The sequence below is a fragment of the Macaca thibetana genome, chromosome 9, assembly GCF_024542745.1.
Source record: "Macaca thibetana thibetana isolate TM-01 chromosome 9, ASM2454274v1, whole genome shotgun sequence".
Lineage (NCBI taxonomy): Eukaryota > Metazoa > Chordata > Mammalia > Primates > Cercopithecidae > Macaca > Macaca thibetana.
Genome location: NC_065586.1, coordinates 32,379,923 through 32,403,166, shown reverse-complemented (window position 1 = coordinate 32,403,166; position 23,244 = coordinate 32,379,923). Strand labels below are relative to the sequence as shown.

The 23,244-nt window shown below is 33.3% G+C and overlaps 1 protein-coding gene across 22 annotated transcripts in view; it reads right to left on the bottom strand.

The window, feature by feature from the left end:
• The window catches only part of CCDC7 (coiled-coil domain containing 7), a 440,951-nt gene that overhangs the window by 231,119 nt on the left and 186,588 nt on the right, over positions 1-23,244 (bottom strand). For all 22 annotated transcript variants that reach the window (XM_050804671.1, XM_050804673.1, XM_050804674.1 and 19 more), the window contains 3 exons: positions 17,555-17,653; positions 7,189-7,299; positions 6,392-6,493 (listed from right to left, as the gene is read on the bottom strand). In XM_050804671.1, the coding sequence (XP_050660628.1) occupies positions 6,392-6,493; positions 7,189-7,299; positions 17,555-17,653 (312 nt within the window). The remainder of the gene's footprint in view (positions 1-6,391; positions 6,494-7,188; positions 7,300-17,554; positions 17,654-23,244) is intronic.

The following is a 23,244-nucleotide window of genomic DNA, read 5'->3' as shown; positions in this document are numbered from 1 at the left end:
AAACTCAGAAATAAAGCCCCATACCTACAGCCATCTGATATTTGACAAGACCAAGCAATGGGGAAAGGGCTCCCAATTCAATAAATGATGCTAGAATAACTCCCTAACCTTATGCAGAATATTTGTCACCTTATATGAGTATTAACTCAAATCTATCACCTTATATGAGTATTAACTCAAAATAGATTAAAGATTTAAATGTAAGACCTCAAACTATAAAAATCCTAGAAGACAACCTAGGAAATATTTTTCTTGACATAGGCCTTGGCAAATAATTTTTGGCTAAGTCCCCAAAAGCAAATGCAACAAAAACAAAAATAGACAAGTAGGATTTAATTAAACTAAAGAGCTTCTGCACAGTAAAAGAAACGGCCAACAGAGCAAACAGAAAATCTATAGAATCAGAGAAGGTATTCACGAACTATGTATCCAACAAAGGCCTAATATCCAGAACCTATAGGGAAATTAAACAAATCAACAAGAAAAAAACTCCATTAAAAATGGGCAACAGACATGAACAGACACTTACCAAAAAAAGACATATATGCTGCCAACAAGTATATGAAAAAATGATCAGCATCACTAATCATTTGAGTAATGCAAGTCAAAAGCACAATGAGATACCATCTCACACCAGTCAGAATGGTTATTATTAAAAAGTCAGAAAACTACAGATGCTGGTAAGGTGGTGCAGAAAAGAGAACTTTTTGTTTTTGAGACAGGGTCTCACTCTGTCACCCAAGCTGGAGTGCAGTGGCATGATCTCAGGTCACTGCAACCTCCACCTCCCAGGGCTCAAGCGATTTTCCTGCCTCAGCCTCCCAGTTAGCTGGGATTGCAGGTATGTGCTACTACACCTGGCTAATTTTTTTGTATTTTCAGTAGAGATAGGGCTTCACCATGTTGGCCAGGCTGGTCTCAAACTCCTAACCTCAAGTGATCTGCCCACCTCAGCCTCCCAAAGTGTTGGGATTACTGGCATGTGCCACTGTTCCCAGCCTATAAAAGGGAACATTGAAACACTGTTGGTAGGAATGTAAATTAGCTCAGCCACTATAGATAGCAGTTTGGAGATTTCTCAAAGAAATTAAAACAGAACTACCATTCAGCCCAGCAGTCCCATTACTGGGTATATACTGAAAAGAATATAAATCATTCTACCAAAAAAACACATGCACTCATATGTTCATTACTATACTATTCACAATAGCAAAGACATAGAATCAATCTAGTTGCCCAACTATGGTAGATTGGAGAAAGGAAATATGTGACATATATACCATGCGATACTATGCACCCATTAGAAAGAATAAGATCGTGTCCTTTGCAGCAACATGGATGGAGGTGGAGGGCATAATCCTAAACAAATTAATACAGGAACAGAAAACTGAATACTGCATGTTCTCATTTATAAGTGGGAGCTAAGTACTGAGCACATGTGGATATAAATATGAGAACAATAGGCACTGTGGACTACTAGAGGGTGGAAGGTGGTGGTGGGTTGAAAAACTACCTATGTAGTACTATGCTTATTACCAAAGTGATGGGATCAATACTCCAAACCTGAGTATTGTGTAATATTCCCATGTAACAATTCTGCACATGTACCCGTCCACACCTGTATCTGAAAGAAAAGTTGAAATAAAAAATGAAAATAAACACTTAATTTAAACTGCATTCTAGACAAAATGAACCTAATAGACATTTATAGTACATGTCACCCAACAGCTAGAGAATACACATTCTTCACCATAGCACATGGAAGATTCTCCAGGATAGACCATATGTTAGGCAACAAAACCACTTTTAAAAATGTTTTAATTGAAATCAAATGAAGTATCTTTTATGATTACAATGGAATAAAACTATGAATCAATAACAGAAGGAACTTTGGAAACTGTTCAAATACATGAAAACTAAACAACATGTTCATGAAAAAAACAACGCATCAAAGGAAAGAAAGTTTTTAATTTAAAAATTCCTTGAGACAAATGAAAAATGAAAATACAACATACCAAAACCTATGTAATATAGGAAAAAAAGCCCTAAAATAAAGTTAATAGCAATAAACACCTACATGAAAAACAGTAGAAAGAACTCAAATAAACAACCTAAAATTACTCCTCAAAGAACCAAAATAAAGAACAATCCCAAAATAAATAGAAGGAACAAACTAATAAAATCAGAGCAGAAATAAACAAAAAAGAGATTTAAAAAATATAAAAGATGAACAAAACAAAGAGCTGTACTTTGAAAAGATAAACAAAATTGACAAACTTTTAGATTAAAAATAAAAGTGAGGAAATTCAAATAACTAAAACTAAAGAAGAAAAGGGTAACATTATAGCTGATGTCACAGAAATACAAAGGATCATAAGAGGCTACTACAAACAACTATATGCCAACAAATTGGAAAACCTAGAGGAAATGGATAAATTCTTGGACACACACAAGTTACCAAGATTGAATCGTGAAGAAATAGAAAATTTCAACACACAATAATGAGAAACAAAATCAAAGGCAATAATTAAAAGCTTTCCATCAAAGAAAAGTCCAAGAACCCTGATGGGTTCACTGCTGACTGCTACCAAAATTTAAAGAACTAATGCCAGTTCTATTGAAACTATCCCAAAAACTTGAAGAGGAACGAATACTTCCAAGCACATTCTACAAGGCCAGCATTACTCTGATTAAAAAAAAAAGACATGGACTCAAAGAAAATAAAACTACAGGTCAGTATCACTGATGAAAATTTATGCAGAATTTTTCAACAAAAGACTAACACACCAAATTTAGCAACATATTAAAAAGATCATTTACCATGATCGAGTGGGATTCATATCAGGGAATTAAAGATGGTTCAACATCCACAAACAAATAAATGTGACACATCACATCAACAGAACAAAGGACAAAAAACATACTGATTTCCATAGTGTTTACACTAATTTATATACCCACAAACAGTGTATGAGTTCCCTTTTCTCCATATCCTTGAGAGATTGTTATTTTTGTCATTTTTATAATAGCCATTCTGACATGGATTAAGTGATATCTCATTGTGGTTTTGATTTGAATTTCTCTGATGATTAGTGACGTTGAACATTTTTTCATATATTTGTTGGCCATTTGTATGTCTTCTTTTGAGAAATATCTATTCACATCTTTAGCCCATTTTAAAAATCAGATTTGTATTAGTCTGCTTCCACATTGCTAATTAAAAAAATACCTGAAACTGGGTAATTTGCAAAGAAAACAGGTTTAATTGGCTCATGGTTCTGCAATGAATACTATCCAGCTGTATTAGTACATTTTCATGCTGCTGATAAAGACAGATCTGTAACCGGGCAATTTACAAAAGAAAGAGGTTTAATGGACTTACAGTTCCATGTGAGTGGGGAGGCCTTACAATCATGTTGGAAGGTGAAAGGCACGTCTCACATGGTGGCAGCCAAGAGAAGAGAATGAGGAAGAAGTGAAAGCAGAAACCCCCTATAAAACCATCAGATCTCAAGAGACTTATTAACTAGCAGCAGTATGGGGGAAATTGCACTCTTGATTCATTATCTCCCACCTGGTCCCTCCCACAACATGTGGAAATTATAGGAGTACAATTCAAGAAGAGATTTGGGTGGGGACATAGCCAAACCATATCACCAGCCATAAAACAGAAATGGTATCCTGTCATTTGCAACAACATGGATGAACCTAGAGGACATTATGTTAAGTAAAACAAGCCAGGCAAGAAAGACAAACTCTGTATGATCTCACTTACATGTGGAATCTTAAAAAGTTGATTTTATAGAAATAGAGAGTAGAATAGTGTTTATCAGAGGCTGTGGAGGGGTTGGGAGAGGAGGCACTGCAAGTGGCTTGTTAATGGGTACACAGTTACAGTCAGACATGAAGAATAAGTTTTAGTGTTCTGCTACATAGTAGGGTACTATAGCAAATAACATTATAGTATATAATTCAAGATAGCTAGACAAGAAGATTTTGAATGTTATTACCATAAAAATGATCAATTCTTCTAGTGATATATATGGTAATTTCCCTGATTCAATCATTATACTATGTATACACGGACTAAAACACCATATTGTACCCCATGAATATGTACAATTATTATGTCAATTATAAATTAAAATATTAAATAAAAAGGAAGAGAGGCTTAGACTATAATAAAAAGTGACAATGCTTTATTGTGAAGCCTCTGAATTGTTAAAAATATACCAGAAATCAAAGTTTCCATTCATTTTTATAAAAATTTAAGCAAATGACCACAATTCAATTAAATGACAAAAAAGACCAATTAATTTTCAAAATAAACTACGAAGTTACATGTAAAAATCATGAAAGTGTTTTTACTGCAAGGATGTGGAAACACTCTATTACTTCATATACTACATACACTTAAAAAGTTGAAAGTCAATTTTATTTTTCTAAGAGTATTAACCTCTTTTAAAAAGTTTAAACATTTTAAAACAGATATAATTGATTTAAAAATCAGAATGAATAAAAAAAGATTCCAACATAAAGAAATAAATTAAAGAGAAGTAAACATGGATTGGGTAGAAAAAACAAAAAGCAGCTCAAAATATTTAAATCCAAATATGTCAATAATTATAATAATTTTAAATTAAAACATTCAAACATATTCTAGGAATACAAAAAGACATTCACACTGGATTTGTTTAAAAAAAAAAAAATCTAACTAAGCGATTTATAAGCCATGTCAGTAAATTATACAATTCCAGAAAGATAGAAAACAAGTAGATGAAAAGAGATACACCATGCATACACTAACAAAAATCACCATAGTATGTCAATGTCAGACACAATAGGATTTAAGGCAAATGACCTTACCAGAGATTCAGATGGTTCCTTTCATAAAATGAAAAAGTTGAGTTTGCCAGAAATACAGAATTTTTATACACATGCACCAATAACATAAGCAGCATTTAAAAAGAAGACAAAACTACAAGAAGAAATCGATAAATCCAAAATAATAGGAGGAGAATTCAACATGCCTCTCTTAGTAAATGTCAGAACAAACAAAATATTAAAGGAAATCAAGAAATAAATACTACTTTAAATAGCACAATTTAATGAATGTTTGTACAGTCCTAACATGATACACATCCATAAACCAAATTCCACTTAATTTATTCAAAATTAACTTTAATTAAAAATTACTTAATAATATTCATCATTATATTTACTGCTGAGTCTTTTTCTTCTAACAACTCTGTCAGGCAAAATATTTTCATCTAATTCTTCACCCATACTCTAGGATACAATAAGAAAATCTTTTTAAGAACTAAATGAAAACCAGATCTGTGGTGTAAGTACTAGACTTGCAATATATGCTAATGACCAAATAATACTGTCTCACTTCACATGATATAAGCACATCACACTTTGTGGTAATAAACTATTAATAGATACCATCCAGTTGAAGTATAAGCTTTATGCTACTTTTTAGATACATACACAGAGGTATCTTTAGAATAAAGTTTAAAATATTTGGTATCATTTGTCCAAGGAAAAAGTATGTAATGATATTAAGTAATACAGCATAAAGGAGACTACAATAAACTTATCAGGCAGATAAAATAGGAAGGCCAAAGAAAATGGTATACTTAAACATAGAAATATCAATAATAAGACTAAATGTGTTTTATGAGAGCTAATTAAAAGACAAAAAATATTAGACCGAATTTGAAAAATATACAACTATAAGCTTCATACAAGAGATACAGAAAAAAAAAAACCCACAAAAAAACAGGAATGTTAAATTACCAGGATGAAAAATAAAATGTATCATGCAAACACCAATCAGAAGAAAGTTGGTAGATTTACATTAATAGCAGATGTGATAGGTTTTTTTTGTTTGTTTGTTTGTTTTGGGTTTTGTTTTGTTTTTGTGGCAATGAGGGTCTCACTCCATTGCCCAGTCAGGTCTTGAATTCCTGGCTTCAAGAGATTCGCCCACCTTTACCTTCCAAAGTGCTGAGATTACAGGGAGACATGATAGTTTTTAAGGCAAACAAACAAAAGCTGTAAAAATGATAAAGCAGGTCCCTTCATTAGGACAAAAGTTTATTTCTTCCAGCAAGATTGTTAATTTTAAATTTATATGCACATTAATAATAAAATGTCATAAGATATAAAGTAAAACCTGACATTATTATAAAAAGGAACAAGGAAATTCACAATCATAGTAGAAAAATTAACACATCTAATTCAGTCATTGTACAGACCAGTATAGATCTAGAAGTATATACAAAATAATTACAAAAAAATAGTTGTAGATATATTCATGAACCATAAAAAGAGCTGTTGAATATAATTGAAAATAATTTTATAATATTTTAAACTTACTACTTACAATGAAAACTCTCATTTCCAGTAGCTTCAAGATTTTTAGTTTCAGATTGACTTCTTGAAACTAAAACCACGTCCTCAGGCGATTGTGGGGTTGTAAGAGTCGCTACATAGAAAAACAGATCTATGATAAAACTTCTGTATATGTCAAGTAATCAGCAATACTTCCTCTTATTTGTGTAAAATTAATGGAATAGGACTAGGAAGTTATAGCAGTGAGCTATTCGTTAAAACAGACCCTGGATGTGAAGCAGAAAATTCTCATGTGTAGGCAATCTTGTTACATAGTAGTCACTGACTATGCAAATACCAATCAAAAGGTATCAAAGCTTTCACTTTAGTTCTCTAGTTATTTTTGCAGTATTCACATTTAGGTCAAAGTATAAAATTTCTACAAATTATATGTTCAAATATTCATGACCCAAAGAAAAAAGACCTTCTGATGAGTTAACTTAAAATAGTGTAAAGGGCCAGGAGCAGTGGCTCACGCCTGTAATCCCAGCACTTTTGGAGGCCAAGGCATGTGGATCATGAGGTCAGGAGTTTGAGACCAGCCTGACCAACATGGTGAAACACAATCTCTACTAAAAATACAAAAAGTAGCCAATGTGGTGGTGTGCACCTGTAATCCCAGCTACTCAGGAGGCTGTGGCAGAAGAATCGCTTGACCCTGGGAGGTGGAGGTTGCTGTGAGCCAAGATCGTGCCACAATCTCCAGCCTGGGTGACAGGGCGAGACTCCATCTCAAAAAATAAAAATAAAATAAAATAGTGTAAAGATATCTATAATTATTATACTTACCCTTGCGTCTTTCCATACTAGAAGTTGTTTGTTTCATTTGTTCTACTTGGACTTTTGTTACTGAATCTTTATTTTCAACCATAAGATTTTCATCCGGAACTTCACTGTAAGCTACATAAAAAGATTCATTTAGTCTACTAAATAGAGAAAGAGATCTATTGTGAAATCTCCAAATTTCACATTTTAAACATGTACACAGCAGCATTTTCTCTCATTCTCATAAAGTGATGAGTAAATTACCATTGAGATAGATCTCACATGAAAATTGTGAGAAGTTTTAATAGGTGTATGTTGCTGTTTCATTATTTCCAGGCATAATGTTAAGTAGGCAGAAGGCAAATAAACGAAAATAGAAAAATGCATATCTAGAATGCTACCTTTTAGATAAGAATGAAGGAGAGATGAAGAAAAATATTGAAATAGACAGAAAATTGCCTTCATGAAATGTAATACAAGAAAAACAAACCGGAAAACAACATACATGGTTACCTTTACTGGAGAAATACAAAGGGAAGAGATACAGGAGGAATGAAACTGTTCTAAGTATACCTTTTCCATATTTTTCACTTTGGGAAGTAAGTTAATGCATAATTCCTATATATAAGTAAGTTAATCCATAATTCCTATATAAAGCTAAATCAATAGAATTAGAAAGGGAAACTGTTACTCAAAGAAATAAGTGAACCTACTGAGGAAAAATGCAAAGCATTAATTCAAGTAACCTGTGAATAAAAATTTGACAAATATTAGTCTTGGTCAAGAGAGTGGGGTGCAAATAAAATCACAAAATATTTTAGTAAATTTGTTTTTCTAGTGCTATGAGCTAAGCAATTCTAAAACAAATTGAGGAGCATTAGAGGATAAAGCAAATGAGTACATGTGTCATTAATATTCAGTCAGGTTTACACTGTGGAAAAGAAAACAAATACTTACAAAATGAAGGAAGGCAAGAATAAGACCTGAGAGGATAAACTGGAATTGAAGATGTCCATGAGAACTCCTGATTTCTAAATATGTTTATTTGTATGTATATGCATGTTTGTGTACATAAGAATATGTGTGTATGCGTGTGTGTGTGTGTGTGTGTGCGTGCATGCAAACTGAGGAGCCCAGTGTGTCTGTGCAAATTGAGGAGCCCAGCTCCAGGTTAAAATCCTATATGTGATCTTTCATGCCCAATCATTAGCAATTACAGATAGATACTACAACAATCATAGGTGGAGACTTCAATATCCCATTTTAAATAATAGATTGAACAACTAAGCATTAGATCAAGAAGAAAATGGAATTGAAGAATACAATACACTAAGTAGAGCTCATTGGAAGTCTATAGATACCCATAGAAGACTCCACCCAACAGACAAATGCATGTTGCTCTAAAATATACTTGGAAATCTCTAAGATATGCAATATGTTAGGCCACAACTCAAGCCCTGATAAATTTAATAGTATTAAACTCATACAAAAGGTGTTCTTCAATCTATATGAACTGACATTAGAAGTCAATAACAGGAGGAGATTTGAGGAATTCACAAATAAGTGGAATTTAAACAACACATTCCTAAATGACCAATGGGTCAAGGAAAAAATCATAAGGAAGACTAGAAAATAGGTTGAGATGAAGAAAAACAAAAACACATCACATGAAAACTTATGGGATGCAGCTAAAGTGATGCTTAGAGGAAGTTTACAACTGCAAACTTACACTGAAAAAGAAAAGAGACCACAGTCAACAAAACTTCTATCTTATAAGCTAGAAAAAGAAGAGGACATTAAATTAAAGTAAGCAGAAAGAATATATATATATTTATTTATATAAATAAAAGAAAGAATAAGAAAACAAGAGCGAAAATTAACAATCCCATGCTGGCTTGGTTTAATAACTGAAAACCAATCGATATACTAAATGATATTTAAAAATGATTCCCTTTATAATCATCTCAATAGTCTGAAAAAAAGCAAACTCCTAAATCCTTTCTTTAGAAAAACACTCAACAAACTGAAAATGAAAGGGAATTTCATAGCTGGCATCAAACTTAATGGTTAATGCTTTCCCACTAAAGTCAAAAACAAGATAAGGATGTCTCATCACTTCTGTTTAACACTACAATGGAGTTTCTAGCCAAAGAAATGAGACACCCCCTCCCAGAAAAAAGAAAAGAAATAAAATGTATCTGGATTGAAAAGGAAGAAGTAAACCTCTCAACTTACAAATGTTTTATAAAGAAATTTAAGAAACACCTATACACACACAAACACATCCCAAAGAGGAAATAATAAACCTATTAGAAGAAATCAATTTTGCGAAGATTTCAAATTATAAGATCAATATACAAAACTCACTTGTATTTCTATATACTTGCAATTAACAGTTTGAAAATTAACAATAGTATCAAAATAAAACAGTTAAAGAATGACTTTTTTTAAATTAAGTATAAAGGCCTGTATACTAAAAATACAAAGAATCATTGAAAATAATTGACGAATATATGATAAATGAGAAGACATCCTATGGTTATGTATTGTTAGACAATATTGTTAAAAGGATAATACATTCCAACTGATTTACAGATTGACTTAATCCCTATTAAAAAACCAATTAGTGCTTTTTTTTGGAGAAATTGAAAAGGCAACACTAAAACTTATATGTAAATTTAAGGCATCCAGAACAACCAAAACAATCTTAAATGAGAAAAAACTATATGGAGGCCTTTCACTCCCAATTTAAAAACTTAGTACAAAATTTAAATAATCAAGAGTGTGGCACTGGCATAAGCAAAGGATATACATAAATGGAATAGAATTGAGAGTTCAGAAATAAACCCTTACATTTATGGCCAAGCAATTTTTTCTACAAGAGCACTAAGAAAATTCAGTGGGGAGAAAATAGTATTTTCAACAACTAGTGCTGGGAACTGAATATCTAGAGGTAAAAGGATAAACATTAACCCTCATCTCACACTCTAGGCAACTCAAAGGGAACTGCAGACATAAATATTAAGAGTTAAAACTATAAAACCCTTTATAAAAAATAGAGAAGTAAATTTTTGTGATTTTGCTTTAGGCAATGGTTTCTTGGATATGACACCAAAAGCACAAGTTAACAAAAGAAAATATAGATAAATTGAACTTCAAAATTAAATTTTTTTGCTTCAAATGACACCATTATCTAGAGGTTTAATCACTCACTCACATGTCTGCCTCAGCTAAAGCTGTTAACCAGGAACCTACATGGGGCCTTCCTTTGCCTTGAACTTCTCATAGAATGGCAGCTGGATTCTGAGAGAAAATATCTTAAGATAAATCTTTCAGAGACTGTGTGCCAAGAGCCAGGCAGACACCACATGGCATCACTTCTATCTATTCTATTAATGAAAATGAATATAAGCCAGCTAAACTCACAGGAGGTTGGGTAGACCCCATTTCCTAACTGGAAGAAGCCTCAGAGAATTTGGGGCTATATTTTCTAACTGACACAGCATATAAATATAAAAATTGATCTTAATTTACAATTATTTTGGATCAACCCAGTAATGAATATTATACAGATCAGAATGATCCATGTGCTGAGAAATATGTATATTCTGCAACCAATAAATAAAATATTCTTTAAATATCTACTAACCCAATTTATAGTGCAGATTAAGTTCGAAGTTCCTTTGTTGATTTTTTGCCTGGGAGATCTGTTCAATGTTATAAGCGGAGTGCTGAAATCTAGCTACTATTGTATTGGGGTCTATCTCTCTCTTTAGCTCTAACATTTGCTTTATCTATCTAACAAAAATAAGCAATGGGAAAAGGACTCCTTGCACTAACCCCACTCCCTGTACTAACCCCACATTGAGAACAGCACCTTATAATAAGGAAGGAAGCCCCTACTACAAGCTTCTTCCCAAGAAGTAAGGGTCTTGTTTCATATACATATAGTACCCATATATATATTTCATATACATATATAGTACCCATATATATATTTCATACACATATATATGGTACCCATATATATATTTCATATACATATATATGGCACCCATATATATATTTCATATATATAGTATCCATATATATTGCATATATATGGAAATATGTCTATATATATATTTGATATAAATATATACATCAAAAAGGAAAAAGTGCCTACTCCCTGCACCTGCTTCTCTGGCTTGCTTCAAAGACAACTCCAGACCAAAAGTCTCCCCAACTGCTAGGAGGGTGTGAGACTTCTGCTTGCTTGAACAAAATAGTGAGCACCCCTGCACATTCTTCCCTGGCTTCCTCCAGCAATAAATCCAGATCTGAGGACTCTCTCTCTCGTAGTTTATACACACATCAAGGACCCTGACTTTTGTAGCCTTCACCCAAGAAACTGACTATCAAATCACCTACCTGTGGGAGCTGACAGAACTCTGAACTCCTGAGTCTCCTAGACCACAAGAACAAAAAGGTGACTTTTAAACTTGCCAATATTCAGTAGTTATCTCCCCAGGAAACCAAAAGAGAGCAGAGGTCACTATATTTATATCAAAAAAATAAACTTCCAGTCAAAAACTGTAAAAAGGGACAAAGAAGCATACTATATAATGATAAAGGGGTCAATTCATCAAAAGAATGTAACACTTGTAAACATATATATGCTGCAAATACTGGAGAACCTAAAAACATAAAGCAAATATTAAATGTCTGAAGGGAAAAACAACTGTAATGCAATAATAGCAGAGAACTTTAATACTCCACTTTCAACAATGGACAGATCACACAGATGGAACATTAATAAGGAAATATTGGACTTAAACTATACGTTAGATCAAGTGAACCTAGTAGATATATACAGAATATTCCATTCAACAGCACTAGAATGCACATTCTTCTCAAGCACATGCAGCCATTCTCTGGAAAAGATCACACATAAGGCACAAAAATCCTTTGCAAATTTAAGAAGATTGAAATCATATCAAATATCTTTTCTCACCACAATGATATAAAACTAGAAATCAATAGCAGAATAAATTTTAGAAAATTCACAAATACATGGAAATGAAATATGGTCCTGGAAACCAATGTGTTAATAAAGAAACTAAAGGGAAAATTAAAACATAAGCTGAAACAAATCAAACTGAAAATACAACATACCAAAACTTAGGGGATATGGAATATGGCAAAAGCAGTTCTAAGAGAAAAGTTTATATCAATAAATGTCTATATCAAAAAAAGACGAAAGATGTCAAATAAACAATTTAACATTATTCCTCAGGGAACTAGAAAAAAGAAGAATGAACTAAGCCAAAGTTAGCAGAAAAAGGAAATAATGAAGATTAGAGCAGAAATAAATGAAATAGAGACTAAAATTCAATACAAAAGAACAATGAAACTAAGACTTGATTCTTTGAAATGGTAAAGTTTTAAAAACTTTTAGGTAGACTAAATTTTAAAAAGACTCAAATAAAATCAAAAAAGGAGATATTACAACTGATGTAACATAAAGACCAAAAAAATCAAAAGAGACTACTATAAACAATTACATGCCAATAACTGGATAACATAGAAAAATGAATAAATTCCTAGAAACATACAACCAAACAAGACTAAATCAGTAAAAAAATGGAAAATCTGAACAGACCAATAATTAGTAATGAGATTAGGTCAGTAAGAAAAACTCTACCATGAAAGAAAAGTCCTGGATTTTAGAGCTTCTGTGCTCAATTATACCAAGAATTTAAAAAAGAATTAATACCAATCTTTCTTAAACTGTTCCAAAAAATTGAAAATGAGGGAATACTTCCAATTTCGGTTTACTAGACCACCACTACCCTAATACCAAAACCAGATAAGGACATTACAAGAAAAAAATTACTGACCAATATCCCTGCTGAACATAGATGCAAAGATCCTCAATAAAATACTATCAAACCAAATTCAACAACACATTAAAGGTATCACCTATCAAGGTCAAGTGAGATTTACCCTAGGGTTGCATAGAAGGTTCAATATGTACAAATCAATAAATGTGATATATCATATTAACAGACTAAAGGACAAAAAGCACATGATCATTTCAATAGATGCAGAAGAGGCATTTGACCAAATTCAACATCCTTTCATGATTAAAAAAAAAAAAACTCTCGCCAAATTACATTTACAAGGAATGTATGTAAACACAATAAAGGTCATATATGACAAGCCCTCAGGTAACATTATAATCGACAGTTAAAAATTGAAAGCCTTTCCTCTAAGATCTGGACAAGACAAGAATGCCCACTCTCACCACTTCTATTCAGCATTAGTACTAGAAGTCCCAACCAAATAAATTAGGCTAGAGAAAGAAATAACACGCATACAAATAGACCAGGAAGAAATAAAATTATCGGCCGGGCGCGGTGGCTCAAGCCTGTAATCCCAGCACTTTGGGAGGCCGAGACGGGCGGATCACGAGGTCAGGAGATCGAGACCATCCTGGCTAACATGGTGAAACGCCGTCTCTACTAAAACATACAAAAAACTAGCCGGGCGAGGTGGCGGGCGCCTGTAGTCCCAGCTACTCGGGAGGCTGAGGCAGGAGAATGGCGTGAACCTTGGAGGCGGAGCTTGCAGTGAGCTGAGATCCAGCCACTGCACTCTAGCCTGGGTGACAAAGCAAGACTCAGTCTCAAAAAAAAAAAAAAAAAAAGAAATAAAATTATCATTGTTTGTTAACAATATAATATTATACATAAAAATCTTTATGACTCCATCAAAAAATGTTGAATTCTGTAAAGTTGCACAATACAAAATTAACACACATAAATCTGTAGTGTTTCTATACATTAACAATGAACTATCCAAAACAGAAATGAAGAGAATGATCTAATTTAAAGTTATTTAAAAAATAAATTAGGAAAAAGTTTGACCAAAGAGGTAAAAGACCTGTACATTAAAAATGATAAAATAATTGATGAAAGAAATTGAAGACACAAATAAATGGAAAGATATCCCATGATTTTTAAAAATGTCCACACTACCCAAAGCAATCTATAGTGTCGATGCAATCCTATTAAAATTTCAATGTCACTTTCCACAGACATAGAAAAATTTTAAATTCATATGGAACCACACACACACACACACACAAAAAAAACCCGAATAGCCAAGGCAATCACCAACAAAAAGAGCAATGCTGTTGGCATCTTATTACCCAATTTCAAACTATACTATAAAACTACAGTAATTAAAACAGCATGGTACTGGCAAAAAAAAGCAGACACACCAACCAATGGAACAGGCCAGAAAATGCAGACATGAACCCTGTCTATATAGCCAATTGATTTTCAACAAAGGTGCTAAGAATACACAATGGGGAAAGGATAGTCTTCAATGAATAGCATTAGGAAAATGGGATACCCACAAGCAAAGAATTAAATTGAACCATTATCTCACACCATTTACAAAAATTAAACTCACATTAAAATCTAAAGGTAATACCAGAAACTGTAAAACTATTAGAAGAAAACATAAAGTAAAAGCTGCACAGCATTGGTATAGATTAAAAAAAATTTTTATTTGACCCCAAAAGCACAGGCAACAAAAGTAAAAATAGACAAGTATGATTACATAAAATTGAAAAGTTTCTGCACAGCAAAGGAAACTATTAATAATTTGAAGAGACAACCTATGAATTAGGAGAAAACATGTACAAGCCATACATTCATCAAGGATTTAATACACAATATATATAAGGAACTAAACTCAATAGTAAGAAAATAGAAAACCCGATTTAAAAAACGGGTCATGGGACTGAATGTACATTTTTCAAAAGAAGACACAAAAATAGAAAAGATATATATATATTTTTTAAAGCTCAACATCATTAAGCATTAAGGAAATGCAAATTAGGATGTCATCTCACATCGGTCAGAATGTCTATTATCAAAAATACCAAAGATAAATGTTGGTGAGGATATGGAGAAAAGGTAACTCTTGTACACTGTTAGCGGGAATGTAAACTAGTACATCCACTATTAAAAACAATATGGAGGTTCCTCAAAACACTAAAAATAGAATCACCATATGATCTGGCAATTGCATTTCTGGGTATTTACCCAAAAGTTTAAAACCTGTTTGTCAAAGAAATGTCTGCACTCCCTTGTTCACTGCAGGCAGCAGTATTCATGATAGCCAAGTAATGGAATCAACCTGTTTATCAATGGATGAATGGATAATGTAGAAATATGTAGTACACAGACAGAGTAGAATACTATGCAGCCTTTAAAACTGGAATTCTGTCACTTGCAATGACATGGATAGAATTGTAGAACACTATGCTAAGTAAAATAATCCAAGCACAGAAAGACAAATACCACATGTTCTCACTTACATGTGGAAGATAAAACAACTGAACTCATAGAAGAAGAGAGCAGAATGGTGGCTGCAGAGGCTGCAGGTGGGGGTAATAAGGAGATGATGTCAAAAAGTATAAAATCTCAGTTATTCATGAGGAATAAAGGTTTCTTTGATATCTATTGTACAGCATGGTGAATATAATAGCATATTGCACATTTGAAAATTGCTATGAGAGTAAATTTCAAATGTTCTCACTATAAAAAAGTTCATATTTGAGCTGATAGATGTGTTAATTAGCTTTAAGTATTCCACATTATACTCATAAATCATAACATTGCTTCATACCCCATAATAAATACAGCTATAAATTTCAATGTATAATAAAAAAATAATAAATAAAATTTAAACAGTATGGTAATGGCATATAAACAGACACATAAAATAAAAATAATAATAATAATAAAACAGACACATAGGTCAAACAAATAGGTTGAAGAGCCCAGTAATAAACCTAGGCACATATGATCAATTAATCTTTGACAAGGGTGCCAACAATACACAATGAAGAAAACATAATTCCTTAAATAAATCAGGTTGAGAAAATTGGATATCCACATGCAAAAAATAAAATTGGACACTTATTTGACACATACACAAAAATCAATTCAATGAATTAAAATTTTAAGCATAATACCATAAAACGTCTGGAAGGAAACATAGGGGAAAAGCTCCTTGACATAATTCTTGATTTTCTGGGTATGACACCAAAATCACAGGCAACAAAAGCAAAAATAAACAAGTAGAACCTCTGCAGAGTAGTGAAGAACTAAAAAAAAAAAAAAAAAAAAAAAATTGTGCAAAGCAAAGAAAAAAGTCAATGAAATGAAAAGGCAATCTATGGATTGGCAGAAAACCATAAATTTGATAAGGAATTAATATAAAAACAAAATATGATGAACTCAAGCAATTCAACACCGAACCCCAAATAATCCAATTAAAAATGGGCAAATGACCAAAATAGACTTTTTCATAAAAGTAGACATACAAATGGCCAGTAAGTATATGAAAAAGTAATCAACACACATACACACACACACACACACACACACACACACACACACACCCAGGTCTGTCCTCTAAAACCTGCTCTACAAATTTTCATTCCAAGTAGTTGGGAAGATGTAATGGAGGACTCCTAAGCCTTATGGAATGTAGCCACTAGATAGAAGGAGTCTAGGTAACCAGATGACTCTATGGATAAGAAACTTATCCACTGACTCTCATTAAACTATTAGATGAGAGAGACATAAACTTCAGTTATATTAAGGCATTGCGATTTTGACACTCCTTTTGAAGCACTGAGAATACCCTTACCTAAATCAATAAATTTTAAATTAGTGGCATTGGTTTAGCATTTGATTGTTAAAAGGCAAAGGAACAGATAAAAACAACATGCCATTTGGTAGAACCGTTGACTGCTACAACTTGGAAGGCAGACAATGTGTATGCTAAGCCTGCAGCTCTTTGGAAAGTAGTTGGAGAGAATGAGAATGTGATTTATATTTTAAGAAGACCACTCTGGCTGCTATGTGATCAAGATTAGAAAAGGGGGGATCAAGCAACTATTGTAATAGTCCAGGACAACAAAAAAGATAATAGAATAAACTAAGACGGTAAATGTGAAAGTGGTAGAGGTGGTGAAAAGTGGTGGAATTTTTTACGTATTTTGATAAAAGAAAGAAAAGAATGTTCTAGTGCCTTGAATAAGGATTGTGAGAGAAAGTAAGCAGTCAAGAAAAACTCTTAAGGTTTTCCAATTGAATAACTGATATGGTTTGGATACTGGTCCCCTCCACATCTCATGTTGAAATGTAATCCTCAGTGTTGAAAGTGGGGCACCTGTTGGGAGATGTTTGGATTATACGGGAGGATCCCTCATGAATAGTTTAGCACCATCCCCTTGGGGAGAAGTGAGTTCTCACTCAGTTTAAGTGAAATCTGGTTGTTCAAGTGTGTAGCACCTCTCCCATTACCCTCTCATTCCCACACTCACCGTGTGACATATCTGCTCCCACTTCACCTTCCTCCACGAGTAGAAGCTCCCTGAGGCCCTCGCCAGAAGCAGATGCCAGCACCGTGTTTCTTGTACTGCCTAAAGAACCATGAGACAAAATAAGACCTCTTTTCCTTATAAATAACCTAGCCTCAAGTATTTCCTTATGTCAACACAGATGGACTAAAGCAGTATCTGACAGAGTTATTAATAGTATTTATTCAGGTAAGGCAACTAAGGGAGAAGCAGGTTATAGAAGAGTGAAAATAAAGACATTAAAACTTACTAAAGTATTAAAAACAAAGTATTTGTGCAATGATAGATAACTGTATCAATAAAACAGAATAGAAATCTAAAATAGAAATACATAAAAAGGAAAAGATATTTTAAAATGGCATTTATATTCATTGTAGTAAATATGTTTTAATAAATGAAGCTCACATAATCAGGTTATATACCCTATCACATATCAAATACAAAAATAAAATCCAACTGCAATAAAGATCCAACTTTGAAACAAAATAAAATTTCAGAATGTATAGGATAATTTTTATAAAGCATTTGGAAGGACAAGATTCTTTTAAATAAAAAAGGAATTCCTGAATTCACAAAAGAAATATGGGTACATTTAATAACACAATATTTTTAATTGTGTAACAAAATGTAGTAAGAGTCTAGGAAAGATACTTACATCTATATGGCAGGAAAAAGTTAACAAAATCAATATTCCTGATATGTAGGGGATGCTGAAAACTTGATGAGAAAATAAAACAGAAGAACAACATGATGTACGACACAAACATTCAGAAGAGAGATTGCGAATTCTCATCAACTATTTGAAAGTATGCCAATTTCTGTTAATGTAGTGAATTACACTAATTAATTTTCAAGTGTTAAACCAACCTTGCAATCCTCAGGCATAAAAACACTGTATTATTATGAATAATATCTACTTTTTAAACTTATTATCATAGAAATAATTATTGCTAACCCTGTAACAGTTTGCAAGACAAAGCATATGCCATTTATTTAACACAGTAGTTCTCAACTGGAGGTGTTTTTCCCCCCAGGGGGACATTTGGCAGTGCTCAATTATGTTTTTCTTTCTTACAGCTGAGGGCCGCTACTAGCATCTAGTGGATGGAGAACAGGCATGCTGTTAAACATCCTGCAATACATAGATAAGCCTCTCACAACAGGAATAATCTGGGCCAAAATGTCAACAGTGCAGAGGTTGAGAAACACTGATTTAACAGATCAGTTTAATCAAGACTTGTCAATTCGATAGCCTAAAAAAAATTTCAATTCTGAACCACTCCCACCCCCATAGTACATCTTTACTTATCATTGCAGCTAGTCTTAACTACAAATTTGCCTCTTCAGTCTATTATCTAAATTGCTGCCCAAGTAAGAGAAGGCTTGGGTTGAGTTAGGTAGGAATGGGTTAGTTTCATTAAAATACAAATCTATTTATACAATAATTCTTCATTAAATCTCATATTTCCTTTGTCTGAATTTGTCTATTTGAGGAAAAAAAAAAAAATCCAGAATGGGTAGCTAAAACTAGCCACAGCAAGTAGATGGGACTCTATGGGTCCAATGTTAGGAAAAGGACACGGACTTTTATCTAAAGCTGTAACTGAAACTGAGATCATGAGAGTGAGAGTTAGCCAAGAGTCAAAAAGTATCTCAGAATATGGGATGAAGCATACACAGAAGACAGTACATTCACAAACTGAATTCCGTAGGGAAAGGTGAGAGGTAAAACACACATATATTGAGTGAACATTTGAATTTGTGAGATCTAAGATTGACCAGCTCTGTTAAGTACAATGGTGCTTGTGATGGTTAATTTTATGTGTCAAGTTGATGGGGCTAAAAGATGACCAGATAGCCAGTAAAACATTATTTCTCAGTATGTCTATAAAGAGTGTTTCTAGAAAATATAAGTATCTGAATCAGTAGATGGGCTAAAGAAGATCCACCCTTACCAATGTAGACAGGTGTCATCCAAATCACTTAGGGCCTGAAGAGAACAAAAAGGCAGAGCAACAATAAGTTCTCTCTTTCTTCTTGGCTGGGATATCCATCTTCTCCTGCCCTTGGAATTGGAGCTCCTGATTGCTGGGCCTTCAGATTCCAGGACTCAAACCAATGGCCTCCCAGATCTTAAGCTTTTGACCTTGGAGTGGGAGTTATACCATCAGCACCTCTGGTTCTCAGGCCTTCAGATTCAGACTGAATTACACTATTACCTTTCCCAGATGGCATATCATGGGACTTCTCAGCATCCATAATCGTGTGAGCCAATTCTCATAATAAATATCCTCACATGTATCTATACATTGATAGAGAGATAGACAGATAGACAGACAGATCCTATTGGTTCTGTTTCTGGGGGAAAACCTGACTAATACAGTGGTGGCAGCAGACAGATAATGAAAACATGTAAGGCTTTGGAAATTGTCCTCAATATCTGGGACACGAATTGGGAATGAATCCTAACAAAAACATCTTTGAAAACAGAAGTTTTCTTTGTGGTATAAAGATGAGACAGCGGTATCTTCAAGAGATGGTAATGGAAGCATAAGGTAAGGAAGTATTTCATTTATGAAAGCATCTACATCACATGGGTAATATGATTGTAAGAAGATCAGAAATAAAATCCTTCAAAGTAAAGTGACCACATAATTTATCATCTAAATCTTGATAATCTTGAAAACAACAGGGTTGCTATTAGTAATTACATTGAAACAATCAGACTAAACCAGCTTTGTCCTGGAAAACTAAAACACATTATTTCTTAAGAATAGTCTAGAGTAGACTGGAGATGGGATTATATTCAGTAATTTATCAAAACTTCCAATGTCAGGCTTAAACTCAGCTCAAATGTTTCTGTGCTTAATGGTATTATTTTGGCTATTACGACACCAAAACTCTGTATACCATATTTACAATCGTGAAGGGACACAGTATCCTTAAGTTGCACTGCTGAAAATAGTAACAATGACTGTAGACCTCTCCAGCTATATCATATGGTGATAAAATTCTCCCTTTAGTCTGTAACATCTGAGACAACCACTTAACAGTATCTAAACCTTAATCAGACACTGCTAAACACAGAATGGACTGGCTCAGTCAGCCACGGCTGGACAGTGGAAAAGTTCTTAAATATAAATACAAAATCAACAGTGTCTAGCAGTGTTTCTCCATACTTTTCACCAAAATATGTAGGAAGATTAAAACATTCACAAAAACACCAAAATTATAAATGACAATCAAGTACCAGAATTACAGAGGAATTACCCACACACACAAAAATCCAATGTGAGGGTGACTATAAAACAGAAAAAAAAAATGTGATAAAGGAAGAAGGAAATTATACCTCCAAAATTATGAAATATAACTCTAAAAAAATTATTTTCAAAACTGGCAACTTCAGTAGAGTAGACGATTATATTATCATGCTATAAAACAGGTTCAGGAAATTATATGAGAATACCAATTTGAGATAAAATCATGAATGTAAATAAAGATCACCAAAATAAAACAATGCAAGAAAACCTAAAATGCAATAACAGAATTAAAAGACACATTGGGCTGGGCACATGCCTATAATCCCAGCACTTTGGGAGGCCAACACGGGTGGATCATTTGAGGCCAGGAGTTCGAGACCAGCCTGGCCAACACGGCAAAACCCCACCTCTACTAAAAATGCAAAAATTAGCCAAGTGTGGTGGCGCAGCTACTCGGTGTCTGTAGTCCCAGCTACTCGGGAGGCTGAGGCAGGAAATTGCTTGAACCTGGGAAGTGGAAGTTGCAGTGAGCCAAGATCATGACACTGAATGCCAGCCTGGGCAACAGGGCAGGACTCTGTCTCAAAAAAAAAAAAAAAAAAAAGATACATTGAAGGGCTGGGAACAGTGGCTCATGCCTGTAATACCAGCACTTTTGGAGACACAGGCTGGGCAACATAGCAAGACCTTGTCTCTACAATAAAAAAAAAAAAAAATAGCCTGGCATGGTGGTGCAAGCCTGTAGTCCTAGCTGCTCAGGAGGGTGAAGCAGGAAGAAGATTGCTTGAGCCCAGGATCAATTTCAAGGTTATTTATTTTGTTCATTTATCTGTCTGTTTTTGCATCAATACCACACTGCTTTAATTATTCAAGCATAAGATCATCTAAGATCTGGTAGGGCTAATTAGTCCTCATTATTCTTGCCTTTAACGTATATGCCTGTATGTGTGCACATGTGTGTTATTCTATATGTTTTGTTCTTCTAAATAAATTTTATACTAATTTGATCAAATATTGATCCCACTGTGCTCCCTACCATTATTATATTTTCCATGCTGTTTCTTTTTTCATCATAATTTTAATATATTATTGTTATTATACAGGCTAGCTATTGATTTTTGTATATTTATCTCATCCTACCATTTTGTTGAACTCTGTTTTTATCAATTCGAGTAGCTTTATAATGGAATCTCTTTGGTTTTATAGATGTACAAGTCATTTTTCTCTTACATGACTCACAAGTTTTACTATGCTTTTCACGTTACTTGATGCTTTAGGATTTATTAACATTACGTTTTTATTTTGAAATATACTTTTTATCAAAATAAAATTACTCTCTTTACTAAAAGGCTTTGGCCATGAAAAATAAAATAAAATAAAACCAAGCAGAAATTCTAGAACAAAAAAAAAATCATTGAAGGAAATAGTGAATACATTCAAAACTTCAATCATAGGCTAAATAGAAGGAAAAAATCTCAGAACTTGAAGAAAGGTCTTTTGAAATAACCCAGTCAGATAAAAATAAAGATAAAAGAATAGAAGAGAATGAACAAAGCTTTGAGATGTCTGGGACTACATAAAGCTATAGAACTTATGCATTGTTGGTATTCATGAGGAAGGAAGAGCAATCAAAAAATTTAGAAAATAATTTAAGGACACAATTGCGGAGAACTTCCTATCCCAAGGCAAATACATTGCAAAAAGGAGTCACCACAGCATATATATTCAGAATGTCTAAAGTCAGTGAAAGAAAGAATTTTAAAGTTAGAAAGAGAAAAATCAGCTGGTGACCTACAAAGGAAACCACATCTGACTAACAGAAGACTTACGGGCCAGAAGAAAATAAGATGGCGTTTTCAAAGTGCTGAGAGAAAAAAAAAAAAGAAATCTGTCAGTCAAGAATGGTATATGCTGCCAGAATAAACTTCATAAGTCAAGAAAAAATAAAGTCTTTCCCAGATAAACAAACACTTAAAAAATTTTTCGTGACTGGACTGGTCCTGCCGAAAACGCTGAGTCCTTAGACACAGGAATGAAAGGTTGATAATCACCACTATGAAAACATATAGAAATATAAAACTTAGCTTTTATAAAATAATCACACAAAGGAGGAAAATAAAGGAATCAAATGGAATCACAACAGAATTTCATCAAACCACAAAGACAAAAAGAGAAGAAAATAAAAAAATTTCAAACAGCTTGAAAATAATTAAAACTATGACAAGAACAAAGCCTCTTATATCAATATTAACCTTTAATATAAGAGGTTAAACGCTCATTTAAAAGATAGAGATTGGCAGAATGGATTAAAAAATATGATCAAATTACATTCTTCCTATAAGAAACTCACCTTACCAATAAAGACACATATAGACTAAAAGTAAAGGGGTAAAA